Source organism: Asterias amurensis, chromosome 8, assembly GCF_032118995.1.
Source record: "Asterias amurensis chromosome 8, ASM3211899v1".
Lineage (NCBI taxonomy): Eukaryota > Metazoa > Echinodermata > Asteroidea > Forcipulatida > Asteriidae > Asterias > Asterias amurensis.
Genome location: NC_092655.1, coordinates 23,995,130 through 24,010,635, shown reverse-complemented (window position 1 = coordinate 24,010,635; position 15,506 = coordinate 23,995,130). Strand labels below are relative to the sequence as shown.

Below are 15,506 nucleotides of genomic sequence, written 5' to 3'. Positions count from 1 at the left end.
TCAATTAAACTCAGTCGTGCATGCGCACAAGTGGCCGTTCTAACAGTTATGAAACAAGATGGCTGCGCCCATGGTGTAGACAATGTCTTTGTGTTGCGTAAGTTTTGCATGTTTGTTATGATTTGGTTCCGATGAACGGCAAAGTTCTCGTTCCACAGACGGAGTGTGCAATAATAATAAGGAACTGCAGGGGAGTAATGTGGCTGGTCTGATTAAAAGGTTTGTCGAAAGATCTGTTTGTTTCAGCATGGAGAAAGTTTATATCGATATTTACCATGTTTACGCTAAAAACACTGCTCTGCTGCTCTCTAAAGTCTAACTTGGATTTCATAGAAGAAGAAAATCCAGAGACTGTACTAATCGTGTACCATCATATTTGTTTTATGGAGAAAGGAAACTCCTTGCGTATACCATGTGTATTCAGTATTCAGAACCAAACACTCTTTTTTAAAGAGCCGCTGTTAATATTATTATAATGTTGTGTAGCTAGTTTATTTTATCAGACATTTTTATTAGGTCATTTTTTTATGTTCAGTTTATTTCCACTCATCCATCACAGTTTTCTTAATTATTAATCAGTCGAGCAACATTGAATCTATGTGGGCCATTTTCATTCTAAGTTTAAGAGTACATTCATTCAAGACTTGTTCAACTTATTATATAAATAGTAATTTGTTAGCCCAGACCAGACTCCTCCGTTGCATGCAACATGCAGTGACGCTGACTGTATGACATCATACCAGGGCTAATTATGGTGTCAGGACACTTCGTACCTTTGCCACTTCGTACCCTGGACACTTTGTATCTTTTCAAGGTACGAAGTGACTTTGGACATTTCGTACCTTGGACACTTCGTACCTTCTTACAAGACACTTCGTATCTTCTCACGAGACACTTCCTACCTTCGTACCAGTTCGGAATTTCTGCATCGTTTATGATTATTTTGTGCTTTGTGATCGAATGATTATGAAATAAAAGCAAATCAAACCAACTGTTACTATTTTGTTGGGACACCAAGGAGCCATTTTCACGATTGCGTGATTGTTTGACTTTAAAATATTTGTAAAAGTATTGGCGGAAGATGTTGTTCTTGGCGGTAATTAACTTATACAAAATACTAATTTCACATTAAAAATGACATTCACATATTCAAACAAAATTTATAATTCATTATGTATTATTAACTTTTATCTCAACGAACATTAAATTATTGAGGAATACACATTTTAATGGAGGTACGAAGTGACTCAGCTGAAGGTACGAAGTGACTCAGCTGATGGTCACTTCGTACCCCGCCCACGGTACAAAGTGACCAATTTAGTTACGGTACGACGTGCCCCGAATGTACGAAGTGGCCAGGGTACGAAGTGGCAAAGGTACGAAGGGTCCGACATGTGGGAATTTGTAATTGAAGTTGCTGGCCCTGTATTTTCCATAGCTCCCATGTTCCCATATTTTAAAATCCTTTTATTTTTTGCATTTGTTTTGTTTGGTTTACTTCCTTTCTTTTCCTTCGATTTTGTTGGGGATGGAACAAAATGAAACTTGACTTGAGTTGAGCATGGGTTGAGCAGGGTTTAAACCGTTAAACCATGGAGGTAGAAATTAAACCAACAAATTTCCGGAGTAACATCCGCCGCTCTACCAATTCTCATTTTGTGTCTTGTGACATAATAAGTTTTTATTTTTCTTTTATTGTATTCCCACTGGGAAGCAGGACTAAGGAAATGGCTTCTGCTGTTGCTTTGGTACAAGGTGCCAGCCGAGGGCTTGGTCTTCAATTCTGTCGAAGCCTTTTACAACAACGTCCAGGAACTCATGTCATCGCAACTTGCCGTGATCCACAAAGTGCTGTTGAACTCTTGAGTCTCAAGGTAAATATCACATATTTTGTGTTTTATGTACATCTCTATTTCATTTTCTTATATTAATTTAATCTATGTTACTAAGAAGGCTTCAAAATTTGCTTGCCCTTTCCCATCGTTATGTTCAAACCTGACTTAAAGTAAAACAAAATGATTGATTAAAAGTAAATTAATACAATTATTTGATTTTGATTTTTTGGCAGAGTGCAAATAGCGACCGTTTAGAGATAGAAAAGATTGACTTAGCTCATCCAGAAGGTATCCAAGAAGTAGCAGAAAAAGTCAAACAGAATGGAGTAAAAAAGTTGGATCTTCTCATAAATTGTGCTGGGATGTTACATCCATCGGGCAAAGGGGAAACAAGTCTGAGAGATGTTACATTGGAGGTAATTCAGTAATAGCTGATTCGTGCAGATTGTTATGTTTGTGTTTTGATTTGATTTGATGAGTTTAACAATCAAATTCTGCACTGCAAATAGTGTTAGGCTGAGGGGTGTCTGGCTGTCTTTTGGAACCCTGTTTTCAATCTGGACAGCCTGTTTTATCTGTCATTTACACGTACATGTAAATGTATTGTAACTGAACAATTTGGACACCCAATTTTTTTTTAAATTTCCACCACATTTGAACACCCTTTTAAAAGATCCTGACTAAAACCAGATTGATTTTATTGTGTTCCTGTAGGGTTTGTCTGCTACTGTAACAACCAACGCATTTGGACCTCTACTGATGGCTAAACACTTCGCACCATTACTAACTAAAGGCTCTGGAGCTTATGGATCAAAGTCACATCAGAAACAGCATTCAGGAATTATTGTGAATGTATCTGCAAGAGTTGGATCCATCTCAGATAATATAGGTTAGTATTTGGCCAAGCAGCGGTCAAGTTCACCAAACCCAAGCTCTAGTGTTGTCATCAGCAGAGTGTGGGTTCGAATCACCGTCATGACAATTTTTTGCCCTTGATCAGGGCACTCGACCATTTTGTTTTTGTTTCTGTTATTTTTGCACATGATATCAAAAAGGATCTTTCAATTTTGTTTTCTAGCTCTTGGCAGGGCGAAACTACTGATTGATTTACTAACGCCACACTACCTTTTAAGAATCTACTGCCCTTTAATTAATTTCAAAATTGTCGATAAAGAGAAAAAGAATATTACTAAATGTTAACAATTTGTTATTCTACAGGTCTTGGTGGTTGGTACAGCTATCGTATGTCTAAAACAGCACTGAACATGGCAACTAAGAACCTAAGCATTGAGCTCGCTAGAGGGCGCTCTCCTGTTGTTTGTGTCAGCATTCATCCAGGCACAGTAAATACTGATCTATCCCGACCATACCACAGAAGTGTACCAAAAGACAAGATATTTACTCCAGAGTATTCTGCAGAATGTATCCTTGGAATTGTTGATGGATTAACCATGGGTGATACGGGAAAGTTTCTTGCATGGGATGGTCAAATTATTCCACATTAAATTAAATGATGTAATTCTAAAATTTGTAAGTTTATCCTACAGTAGTACATACACAGATGGAAGCCTCAAAACAAAACAGAATATTTTTCGCTGAATAGCCGATGCAATTTGTTATGTAACAATTTAAATTCTATTTATATTATCAGATACAATAGTCTTCCTATTTAAACTGATTTCCAGACCCCCTCCAGATTATTTAGTAAGAAAAATATATTTTTTTTTTGGTAGGTATTTGTAGGTCATCCTGTGTATAAAAACAAATGTTTACATATTTAGACGATCATCAATGATTTTCAGTTTAATCTATTGATAAAATTTAACCCTATGTACATGTATATGTTAACTACCAGACATTGGGGGCGGGGCAAGCATGGACAAAGACATAAATATGGGAGGTTGCTTAATGTAACTAACCATTCTTCTGTGCATCTTTTTTGGATCTCGCCTAGGGGAGAGGGTTTTAGTTGGGAAGGGGGGGGGGTACTCCCTCCCCTTGTCTTGTTCTGTTTATGCACCAGGAAACAAGATTTGCATTATACCTGGCTCAGTCACAAGTGAATGCTCAAAATGCTTTATTCAGTGTTGCTATGTTACGTGGTTTGGGACGATCTTTGTCATGTTACCATAATGGATTATTTGCCATAATATACTGATATGATTGTTGCTGTGAGCAAATACTGCATTGAACCATGTGATCAACAGATGGTTCAGTCCAATGTATCAAGTTTGAGCATACAGTAACCAGGAAAGTTACTTCAAATTAAGGAACTGTAAATTGGTTGTTCATCTTGACCTTGTGGTGTCGGTTTCTATGCAAACGTCATTTTAGTGAAGCGAAAATCTTGTGCTTATTCTCCGCCATGCTTGTTTTTGTCTAATTATCTACAACTTTTACTGCAGTTCTGCAATTCATAAGCTTTATGTTAAGATATTTTCAGGGTTAAAACATGTGTGTGATAAATAAACATTTAACAAGTTATCAACATTTAAGCTTCCTTAAGTCTGTGGACAGTTTCATTGCAGTTATGATTTCAGTTAAGCTTTTATTGTAATCTTAGAGCCATGTTTGTCGAAACCTGTTTAACCCATTTGATCATGGCTGACGCGGTTTAACTAATACATAATTATCCAGCATAGGCTGGGAAGTCAAACGTTGGATTGTAAACTGAAACTGCATTTGAATTCTGAAGCAGTCACTCCATTCCAGTCAAACCCATCTCTTGAATGCGATACCGTATTGACTGATATTTCAGTGTTGATAACAATTTATAATGCGCCGTTCCATCAAGAACTGAGCGCACATAAAAGTAATTAACGAAATAGAAATGAACTCCAAGAACCCGTAATGACAGCTACACTGAATGTTTCTCTAGCTAGAACTTACATGGGGAACGTTCGATGTCCACTTACGGACTAGACTTGGCTACATATTGACGGCAATGAGTATGCTTTGACCCCCGCACGAGAACGGGACTTGATTCAAGTCTACATGCGGACCGGAGACAACGACTGGGTGAAAGATAAGTAGGAGTAGTTTTGTGCAAAACCAATGGAGCAAATTTAAACTGGGATCGTTCTCTAATCGGTATCCAATGATCGTTCCCTGATGAGTGATGGTGTAATAATGTTCACTCAAGGATGTGGACCATTGTGTAATCATTGAACTCTGTCAAATCAACTTAAACTTCAATTCCAAAGACCAATGACCAATTTAGAAGTTTATTTCAAAATGAAAGATTCTACATCTGAAATTAGACGTTCTGTACAAAGGGTCTCTTTCATAATGTTCAAGCTTTTAAGCCTCCACATCATTATTTGAGATTATCCATGTAAAAATATGGTAATCTATAGACAATGATAATAGTTAAGTTTTAAGCGAAACTGACATTTTAATAGGAGGTCTCATTCCCATCAGAGAAAAGTCGCAACCCATAATTCAAATCAACTTAAAGTGTTTTCAACAGTTGCTGAAGAAAATAATGACAACTTTAATACTTGCACACGGAGCCAAAGAGTAAAATCTAACATGTTGACAGCCTTAGGTAGCTAACCAGTGTATCATTTGGTTTTGTCAACATCTAATCGCGGGTGTAGGTACAATTTCCAAGAAAGATATGCGTACCCCATAATAGACACGTCAAAGTTTCAGTTCAATATAGTGCTTGCAGGCCTGATACTTCACGAGGCAACGGGGGTGATTGACTCAGTTGCCCCTTGCTATTGCCTTGGTGCCCTTGAAATGCTCTAGTAGAAATTTATAATTTCCTCATAGGGTACCCTATGCCAAAAAGAAAATGCCTTGGTGCCCTTGACTTTTCAAAAACGAAGCATACAGGCCTGTGCTTGCTTGTTGAGAAAACGGCAAAAAACTCTCACTGTGTTTTCGTTATAAATTGAAACCATCATCATTTGGCGATAATGGCCATGGGTAGCCCTGGCGGCCTTGTACACCACAGAGGAAGAGTCTATGATTGGTATCAGGCAACTCTTATCATATTGAGGGCATCGGTCATCAGACACCAAGGACACTTCAAAGTCACCTGCAGTCGAGGCGAGCTTCGGAGAATCAAATGTTGCAACGTACATTAACCCGAGGGAGGGGGGGGGGGCACCCAGACGAAATAAGATTGGCAAGATACTTCACGTTATACTCGTAACCATCTCCACAACAAGGCTTTTGGGTGGATACAAAAAATACACAAACTCTTTTACAATGTTATTACAAAGTATAAAATATACCTTTAAGAGTCAATAATGATGGATCTTTATATCACCCTTGCTAGCTGTTTCCATAATTGGCATTGTCTGGTCCTAATCATGATGACAATGGAAGACTCGGTTACTTTGGTAACCATTTAGAAACCGTATAGCTGGTATCCACACAACGGCTGGTATCCACACAACGGCTGGTATCCACACAACGGCTGGTATCCACACAACGGCGTGTAATGTTTTTGTAGCAGATACTATGCACTGTAACCACAATGTTAAAGACACTGGACACTTGGTAATTGTCAAAGACTAGTCTTCTCATTTTGGTGTATCTCGACGTATGCATAAAATAACAAACCTGTGAAAAATTTGAGCTCAATTGGTCGTCTAAGTTTGGAGATAATAATGACAGAAAAAACACCCTTGTCACACAAAGTTGTGTGCTTTCACATGCTTGATTTCGAGATCTCAAATTCTAAATACGAGAGCTCGAAATCAAATTCATTGAAAATTTACTTCTTTCTTGAAAAAACGTTACTTCAGAGGGAGCCGTTTCTCACAATTTTTTTTACTATCAACATCTCTTTATGGCTTGTTACCGAGTTAGTTTGTGTGTAATAAAATATTTTGAGTAATTACCAATAGTGTCCACTGCCTTTAACTTTACGCGCGCAATGTTTCATTTTGTAAATGTTGCTCGCTAATTACTTGTGAAGGGTTCGTATAAATCATAATTTGTAAGAATATAATTTCATTGCATCGGCCTTTCTCATCACCTTTACAGATAATTTACAAAATTCTGTCTTGTGGCGTTATATCCTACGTTGAAACTCATGGTATTTGTATATAAGAACATCATTTATAATGAAATTATAACAATAACAATGGTTATAATATATATTTGGTCTGCGGCAGCGCCACCTTGCCAGGTAGCGTTTGTTCCTTATAAAGAAATGCTACAAATCCTAAATAACAATGGTAGTCATTAGAAAATCACAATACTGAGAACGGTCAGCAATCACGTGACAGCTCCTCTTCATCTTCCCCATGTCCTTGGCCCTAATTAAAGGAGCTGCTTCATCAGAAAATACTTTCTCTCAATTAAACTGGTCCCTGGCTCTTTCTGAAGTGAAACTAGACATGTGAAATAAATTGTTTTGAGACCAAATATTGGACTAAACTGTTGATAATTGCTGATTATTAAATTAAAATATGACCTTTGCATAAAGAATAGTTTTATTTAAATTGTTTTGTGGAAAAGTTACTGTTATTCTCTCCAAGTGAAGCCTAAAGTGACAATCACGATTTTCTCTCAACCTGAGATGTATATTTGAATTCCGTATTGCAATAAAGAGTTAAATGACCTTAGTCTGTATTGAACCAGTTTGAATTAAGCTAATAGTGTCTTCAGTGACAGTCTATTGACCGCTCATTATGCTAAATAATGACGAAATGAAATGATCACGTCCTTTTTCAGTAGCTCTAAATGACCACTAAGATAACCCTTATGAAGATCATATTAATAAAAGCATAACATGTTTTTTTTTGTCATTGCTGTTAAACTGTTCAAAAAGTAGTTTGTATTACAAATAGTCGGTCACGTCAGTATTGTATCCTAATATAGATTGAATAAAATCCCTCCTCTAGGGATCTTCACCCGATTCTTTCAGGGAAGTACAACATGTGTTTACAAGAAAACTGTCATAATATAAAGATGTGTCACCACAATCTCATGGTCCAAAATAAACAATTATTTAAGTGATAATTGAACTTACATTAAATCATCAAAATAACAGTTGCATGTTTTTTCCCTTTTTATCAATGAATTACTCCGAACTCTGTGCCCGACAAACAAATAGACCCCACCAGCAGCAGCAGCCCCACCACCACCATCACACCATCCCAAACCGATGGCAATCATCTCATCTTGAAATCTTACTATTGGGGAGAAATTGCATGGTTGTGTTTCAAAAGGCTTACATCCTTGCAGCATTTCAACCATACGGTTTCTACCACGTCATGCAGCTTTTATGTAACAATATGCATAGGGCCAACAACACAAGAAAACAAAATTGCTTCGCTATAAGCAGATAACAACACTCATTTTGTGTATGGAATTCCTTATTAATTTTTTGTAAATAGTAGGCAAATAGTTTATGACCAGAGGACTGGTTGAATTTAAGTCCAAAGGAAACATATTGATTAGTATTAAGATATCATCTGGAAGTCCGCCAGACTGTTGATTCTTTGGTTCTATTATGTGAACACGAGGAGGAAAAAGTTGTTCAGTTTGAGATGTGGGAGGAACATCACCTACTTGACAATGTGCGTTATTATAATGTTGACTATTGTATTAGGTACACTGCATCACGTATAGTTATGGGAGTAATAAAATACTAATTTATATTCAATTGAGTGCAGTCTACTCCAAACAACCCCGCAGTCCGAGTCGCTCGTCTGAATCGAAAGATGCAGATGAATAATGAATGCTATAATGATGACTGGGCCTATTAAAGAGCATATTGCTCAAAGGGGTCATGATACGTATTTCTTGAAATTGAGATTGATTACGATAAATAATTATTATATAAAGATCTAGTTTATAAAAGTAACAACTTATTGCATTTCTTGTGTGCACTCTCTTCCTGAGGATGTTCGAAGGCGCAAAATTGCACAACAAATCCTTACCAAAATTACAGCACATAACAAACAAACAAAATTACATAACCCCCCCCCCCGAAAAGTCCATTTAAAAATGCAGCAAAATAAAAAAACTGCACAAGATCATAAAACCGCTTAGAGATGACGGAGAGTCAAACATTGGAATTGAGGAGGACCACCACCTGATTTCTATTTCAGAATGTCAAAGGTCAGATTGTCCATTTTGAATCAAGTTGACTCGTCATTGACCTTTGGACAATGCTACATGTATGTCTTCATTACAAACATATAATCAGGGGGACAAATGGAACCAATGCGGGAAACAGAACAAGTCTACCGCATAGGCATTTATGGTCAATGTTTCATTTGAATCAATAGTTTTAAACTTAAATCTCTGAGATCCTGCCTGTTTATTCAAACCCTTTGACTCCTCTCAGAATTTGAAACCATGAAGACCTCACCCAACCTCATCACGACATTGTTCAATTGACAATAGACAACGTGATGTACACGATCATCAGACAATACGCTATAGCAAGTCACCTGTTGCTATGGTAGTTGCTATCGGTGTAAATTAACACGCAGTCCCTTGTCAACAGTCGTTGTCTTTTTTTAAACTAATTTGACCATTTGGGTAGGCAGATTACAGAGGCAATTTTCAGTTCGGTGCGTGTGGGCAAATCATTCGAACAATCGGTAAAGTAACGACCAAAGAAGACAAATGGGACAGGAAACCAGTTCGCCGCAGGAGACACCTGTAAGAACAACAATATCATCTGTTGATTTGACGCTATTCTTCAATAATTGTGTAATTGTATCTAAGGATGTAAGACAATAGATCAACCGTTGAGTTAATCTACAAGTTAATTGATATTTAACTGAAACCATCTGAAACTAACAGTCTATTGAACTATGATTGCTGTCAATCTGAATGGATAAGTGCCGAACCGTCAACCTTTTTACGTTTCGTTTGTCTTTTGTGGCCATCTACAGTGATCGTCAGACGCCATCTTGATATAAAACGGAAGCTGTTGATTGGACTAGTGGAAGATGTTACTGGTGTTGTTATCGTTATAGGAAATAGATTCAAATCATCTAAAATGCATCAAATGCCGAGTTAAGTGACCAGAGCACCGTTTTTGTTTGTTTGGAGATTTCTTTTTTGAGTAACGCTTTTTCGCTTTTTTTTTATTTTGGATGCTGTAGACCTACAAAATGAAGGACAAATGTTGGATAAATTAACGGATAATGACGCAACTATTACAGCACAAAGACTTGAAAAAACATTGAGTGTTTGATATCATCTTTCCAGCGATTATTATATCAACATTTTAACTTCATCTTCATGTTAGACTATATAGTCTTGATATTTTGGTTTCATCATTTGAAGCAAGGTCAACTGAGTACTGAACCGACAACAGGCTGCTTGGCTGTAATTTAGTGAGTACATTATATATGATCATTTTGTTATCAAACTAATGCCAAGAACGTAGATTAAAATTTGATATTCTCAATGAAGATGATTTCAAGGTCATATAATAGGTTATTAAACTAATATCCCGTTGGATAATTAAACATAATAACATGTGTAACCTGCCGAAAAGAGAACTAATGGCGTTAACAATAGTCAGTAACTCGGGAGCAAGAATTTTTTTTAAGAAGATAAAAATCAACTCACAATTAGTTTTAAAATTGGTATGCGAAAAAAAAACAATAATATACAAAAATTACCTAGGCCCAACTTCATGGCTCAGTTAACCGTAAGCATAGAATCTGCGCTTACGAAAGCAGGAAATTCCGCACTAATGATTTACCGGTTCGCATCAGGGAATGTTGATTTTGCACTTGCGTACATCGCTTACACCTAGCCCAGAAAGTCGGCGCTTTACACAGTAAGCGGAGAATGGTGGTATTCGGCGGTAAGCTGGCCTGGTTACGAGGATGGTAATAAAGTCATCATTCGTTTCTGTATATATATAATTCATACATGCATGCGACTGACATGGAAGAGCTGGCAAACAAACAAGTTGCTATAATGTTTGATCGCTTCTGTTTCTGAGTTGTGTTTTTTTGCATCTAAAGGCACTTTGATGTTTTTACGTTTGGAATCCCTGCTTGTTGTCTAATCCTTTATAGTTGTAGATAAATACCATAAACTAACCTGTGAACATTTCATTTTAAAAGGGGTAGCGTTTTTGAGATATTGCCGAAAACCTGCAAGTGTTTTGCCACGCAAGGAGAACAATGCAATTGCAATTCCCTATATGAGAAGCGTTACCGCGGTAACGCTTCTCAGATTCAATTTCTTTATTTCTTTATTTTTTATTATTATTATTATTATTATTATTTTTTTTTTTGGGGGGGGGGATAACAAGTGATATCTTTTTCCATAACCGCAGTACTTGTATCTCATATCCAACGCTGGCGACCAAAGAAGTTTTTGGAGCCATTAATATACGATACCCTTGAGTAAACCTATTGCCGCTGCAATATTATATTTTGTTTCTAAATAACTCTTTTTCTTTTATAGATTCGTCGACTGCATAAAGCCTGAATCCAACCATGTTTTATTTGGCACCACACCAAGCGGTGATGATCGCAATCAACTTAATCGCCTTAGTTCTTGGTGCTCCTGGTAACATTTTAGTACTTCGTGTGTATTTTAGTAAACCTCGTAAGACCAGCACTCATATCTTGATCATGGGACTCGCTTTAAGTGATCTTTTGTCGCTGTTTGTGACTTTCCCGCTTGAAATAGTCGCCTGGACGAAAGAGTATAACATTACTAATCAACCTTTCTGTAGAGTGTTGAGTTTCTTCTATCATTACTTTGCACAATGTTCGGTGCTCATCACTGTAGCTATTGCAATAGACAGATATTATGCAGTTTGCCGTCCACATCAATGGAAGATGACAACTAGAAGAATTCAAATCATTCTCACCACGTGTTTCATGCTGAGTTCAGTAACAAGTTTTGCCGCCATTTTCTCATACAATACAACTGAACTAGACTATGAGGCGGCTTCAGTGTACTACGAATCAAACAATGTGAATGAAACAGTCACGATATCACTTTGTAACAGAGACACAACTAGCGGATTTAACCAAGCTGTATTTATCATCCATACAGTATGGTTTTGTATGTTATTCTTGGTGTTATTGGTAGCATACATTAAGATTTATTTGACGATTCGGAAACGGGTAACTGCTGGACCAGTATCTGATGGTGATCCATCTAGAATGAGAGTAGTCCGACCAGCAATCCGGTTCATATCACATCTTACAGTGGTCACCAACAGGACGGGGAGCGCCAACCGGAACCAAACGGAGCAATCTCAAGATAGAGGATCAAATCAAGGATCCAGGGAACAAAATACTCATTCAACGGACGATTCCTCGTCACATGCTGCCGGGATAACCCTCTCAGAGACGGCCAAATCACACTGGCTGCAAAGCGAGAAGACAAAAACACCCACCGGCAAAAGTGACAATGCCGTCGCACGGGCATTCTTAATGGCTGGGGGTTTGCATCGTCCAGTGCTCCCATCCATTGGTCAAGCTAATGAAGAATTAAATGGCGTAAACCAATCAAGTCCAACTGGAAATACTTCTGTGCCTACCACGCCCATCGGCCAAGTTACCGAAGGTTTCAATGGGATAAACCAAACGAGTCCAAGTGAAAAAACGTCCATGCCTACCGCGCCCAACTTACTACCAAGTAGTCGAAAATCAACGGCATGGAATAAGATTTCTCTAATGAATAAGAAGCCAGTTGAAGCTGCTCTTGTTCAAGGCGAGACATCTTCAGGAATACTAGCTCAAGATGGAAGTACACAAGAACATGACCCACGTGGTGCTGATAGTGTAGATGTCAGTCAGCAACTAACTATTCTTGGACCTCTTGCAAAGGCTTTACAGAAGAGAACAGGTGCAGCTACCGCCATGAATCTTAAGATTCAAAAGAAGACAACGAACATGCTTCTTGTTGCTGCACTGACTGCAGTGATTACATGGCTCCCAACTGTAGTCATTGAAACAGCGATGCCCAATGTGCATGAAATGATTATTACTCAGCCGGAGTTTGCAAAAATTATGATTTGTTTCATGGGGTGGTTATTTTTATTTAATTTTGTGACTAATCCAATTGTTTACAGTCTCATGAACGACCGTTTTCGGGACGAATGCTCAAAATCATTTCGCAAATGCAAGTTGTGCTCTCAGAAAACAAAAACTGAACAAAAGGAGTAATATGTCACAAAGTTAGATTTTATTTATTAAAGAAAGTGCTTATTACGTTGACACTTTTTTAAACATCTGTCTTATCTTTATATAATAAAAAAATAATTAAATAAAAGTATTTATATAGCGCCTTATGCCAGGCCTTATGGCGCTTACCACTAAAATATACAATATTTTAAAAAACAGCTCTAAATATAGAAAAGGCAGTTTAAAAACCACAAGAGGGTAACAAATTTAAAACTAAACAAAACCACCAGGAGAAAACCATGTTTAAAGAATACTAGAGGATGGGAGCTTACCAGCACCTCGCCCTTACGTCAAGAACCGAGTAATAACATACATAAAAATACAACAAATTTAATACTTAAATACAATGACAATAATTATCAAGGTGGTCTATGAAGATTGTTTCCAACAAGTCAGAAACATCGAAACACAGCGGGGATGTGACCCGAGAATGTTGCGGAAAGTAGACAAACAAAATGAGTGAAATGGTTTAATTAAGGACGTGAACGTTGATGCATGACCAGAGTAATAGGTCGCGCTTTTAAATAATTAACGATAACTGTTTCTATTGTTACACGTGGACAAATTTAGTTTTGATAATATATCTATCAGGGACTCTTTTTGGTGCCGAGTTTTTAACGAGGTTCAGCCCATCGCCGTGTGCAGTGTACCTCAACTCACATGCTGAGGTTTTTTCCTAGTTTGTGTGAAAAACCACATCAAGGGAAACAAGAGCTCATATTCAAAACACCATGAAGCACAACAATTACTGTTCTTCTTTGATAAATAGCCCTTATTAGTTTGTCTTCGTCTAGTTACCTATTACGAAAAATAATGTTCAGAATTTACGTGGCACTTCGTAAGTTTAGTTTGGTTTTGACTTCATTTTGAATAAGAGAAAATCAGGAAGGCATCATTAATTGCTCTCACCGCGCTGCCGTGAACTTGATTTGACTACTTTTGCTTACATTTTTTTGTCTCCTAAGTTATCGGTTTGCTTCATTTTGTAAAAAAAAAACACGTTTTCTCACTGTGTTTTCCTGTGGCTTTTTCGTGACCAAAATTAAATATTAACGTCGGTGCCAGTTAGTATATTCGTTATTATTCATAACTCAGTTTATTATATCATATTGTTGTGACTTGTATTTGCCTCTGCCGAAGGCTCGGTTCGGATGAAAAGCTAAGGCCATCTACCCTTCTAATTTTATTTAAGTGTTTCATGTATTTATATAATTTTAGTATTGTCATTGTGCATAACTACAATTAATTTTCTAAGAATGGTGGAACAATTTAGGTATGCACAACTTGGGAAGGGCGTGTCTACCACCTTAGCATGAGAGTAAGTATTTGGTTGGTCAATATGGGGTAATTTCAATCGTTTGTTTAATATAAGCGATAAATTGGTTGTTCTGTAAAATCTGCAACGACCGCTATTATGTACAATTAATTAATTGTTTTATTAACACCTGCCATCAAGCAAGGAACCAATTTGATATTTTGAAAAATCAAGTCATTGTTTTTCTCATCGATGTGTCGAAAGGTGCAAATTAATATCGTTGTATACCATGTTTTTGGAGGGACACTATTGTTGTCATACGCAAGATGGGGAAATTAATTTTGTTTTTGAAAGCTTGTATATAAAAGCACAAACATGCTCAAATTATCGGCTAACATCATTATTATCTTTTTTTTGATTGGTTATTATTTTGTTTAATACGCACTCTTTGAAATTGCAACAGGCAAAACATTTGAAGTGATGTTTTACCTTCCGTCATATTTGAAAAGGGTGCATGTAAAGTAAGTACAAAATGCCCGAATTGCCAACATTCAAAAATTCCAAGTGAAGAGTACAAAGGAATGATTTGGTAAAGGATTTGGGGTTGAACAAACCCAATTTTACTCGAGTGGGAATGAGCCATTTTGCGTTTTAGCCTTAGTCTGGTACAATGACGTGCTCGATCACAAGTTATTCTCAGACTAGAAACAGTTGCTATGTCACATGATTAGGGGCAAGCTTTTTCTTAGTAGCGTCGAGACGGTGTAGACCCATACACAATTCTGAATGGATGTGTATGGCACAATGGTACCAGGGTTTGCTCATCTGGAGGTTGCTATGCAAAAGCTTGCCCCGAACCATTTGACATAGCAACTGTCTCTTTAGTCTGAGGAATTCAAATGTATGAGATACATTGTGACTAAGCAAGTCATTCATATTCAAATCTAGCTCGCAAATGGCTTTATCAGCCAGCGACCTCCTGGTTAACTCACCGGGCCGCGCCAATCCGGCGGGCGTCGGATCAAATCCCACTCTAAGTCAATGTTTCTTTGTTGAGCTCCTATAGTTATTTTAATTGTTGACTCCTTATTGGACAAGATAGCCCCTAAAACACATACTTTTTTTAAGTGTATGATATGATCGTACTTCACGTTGCTTGATTTTCATTATTGTATTGCTCATCTATATATCAGCTATGTGTCAGTTGAGTAGAACCTGCTTTATTTTAAAATATTTCGAAGATTTCTACAATAAACTGATTCCCATTTCAAT

General features: G+C 37.3%; 2 protein-coding genes across 5 annotated transcripts; both read left to right on the top strand.

The window, feature by feature from the left end:
• Window positions 1-5: 5 nt before the first annotated feature.
• LOC139940909 (C-signal-like) lies at window positions 6-4,330 on the top strand. Of its 4 annotated transcripts, none has more exons than XM_071937302.1 (5): window positions 6-97; window positions 1,718-1,874; window positions 2,069-2,251; window positions 2,550-2,724; window positions 3,054-4,330. In XM_071937302.1, the coding sequence occupies exons 1-5, from the start codon at window positions 21-23 to the stop codon at window positions 3,338-3,340; spliced, it is 879 nt and encodes a 292-aa protein (XP_071793403.1). In that variant the 5' UTR covers window positions 6-20; the 3' UTR covers window positions 3,341-4,330. The 4 variants fall into 4 exon arrangements, with proteins under 4 accessions (XP_071793403.1, XP_071793402.1, XP_071793404.1 ...); XM_071937301.1 differs by having other exon boundaries at window positions 1,715-1,874; XM_071937303.1 differs by having other exon boundaries at window positions 66-219.
• A 6,945-nt stretch (window positions 4,331-11,275) lies between these two features.
• Window positions 11,276-12,961, top strand: LOC139940923 (uncharacterized). Its single transcript, XM_071937323.1, has one exon. It carries the CDS (start codon window positions 11,276-11,278, stop codon window positions 12,959-12,961), a length of 1,686 nt encoding a protein of 561 aa, XP_071793424.1.
• The last annotated feature ends 2,545 nt before the right edge of the window (window positions 12,962-15,506 follow it).

Coding starts and splice junctions, on each gene's coding strand:
- LOC139940923 (XM_071937323.1), top strand. CDS start 11,276: ATGTTTTATTTGGCACCACACCAAGCGGTGATGATCGCAATCAACTTA.
- LOC139940909 (XM_071937301.1), top strand. CDS start 21: ATGCGCACAAGTGGCCGTTCTAACAGTTATGAAACAAGATGGCTGCGC. Junction 2,252..2,549: donor TGAGAGATGTTACATTGGAG/GTAATTCAGTAA, acceptor GTGTTCCTGTAG/GGTTTGTCTGCTACTGTAAC. Junction 2,725..3,053: donor ATCCATCTCAGATAATATAG/GTTAGTATTTGG, acceptor GTTATTCTACAG/GTCTTGGTGGTTGGTACAGC.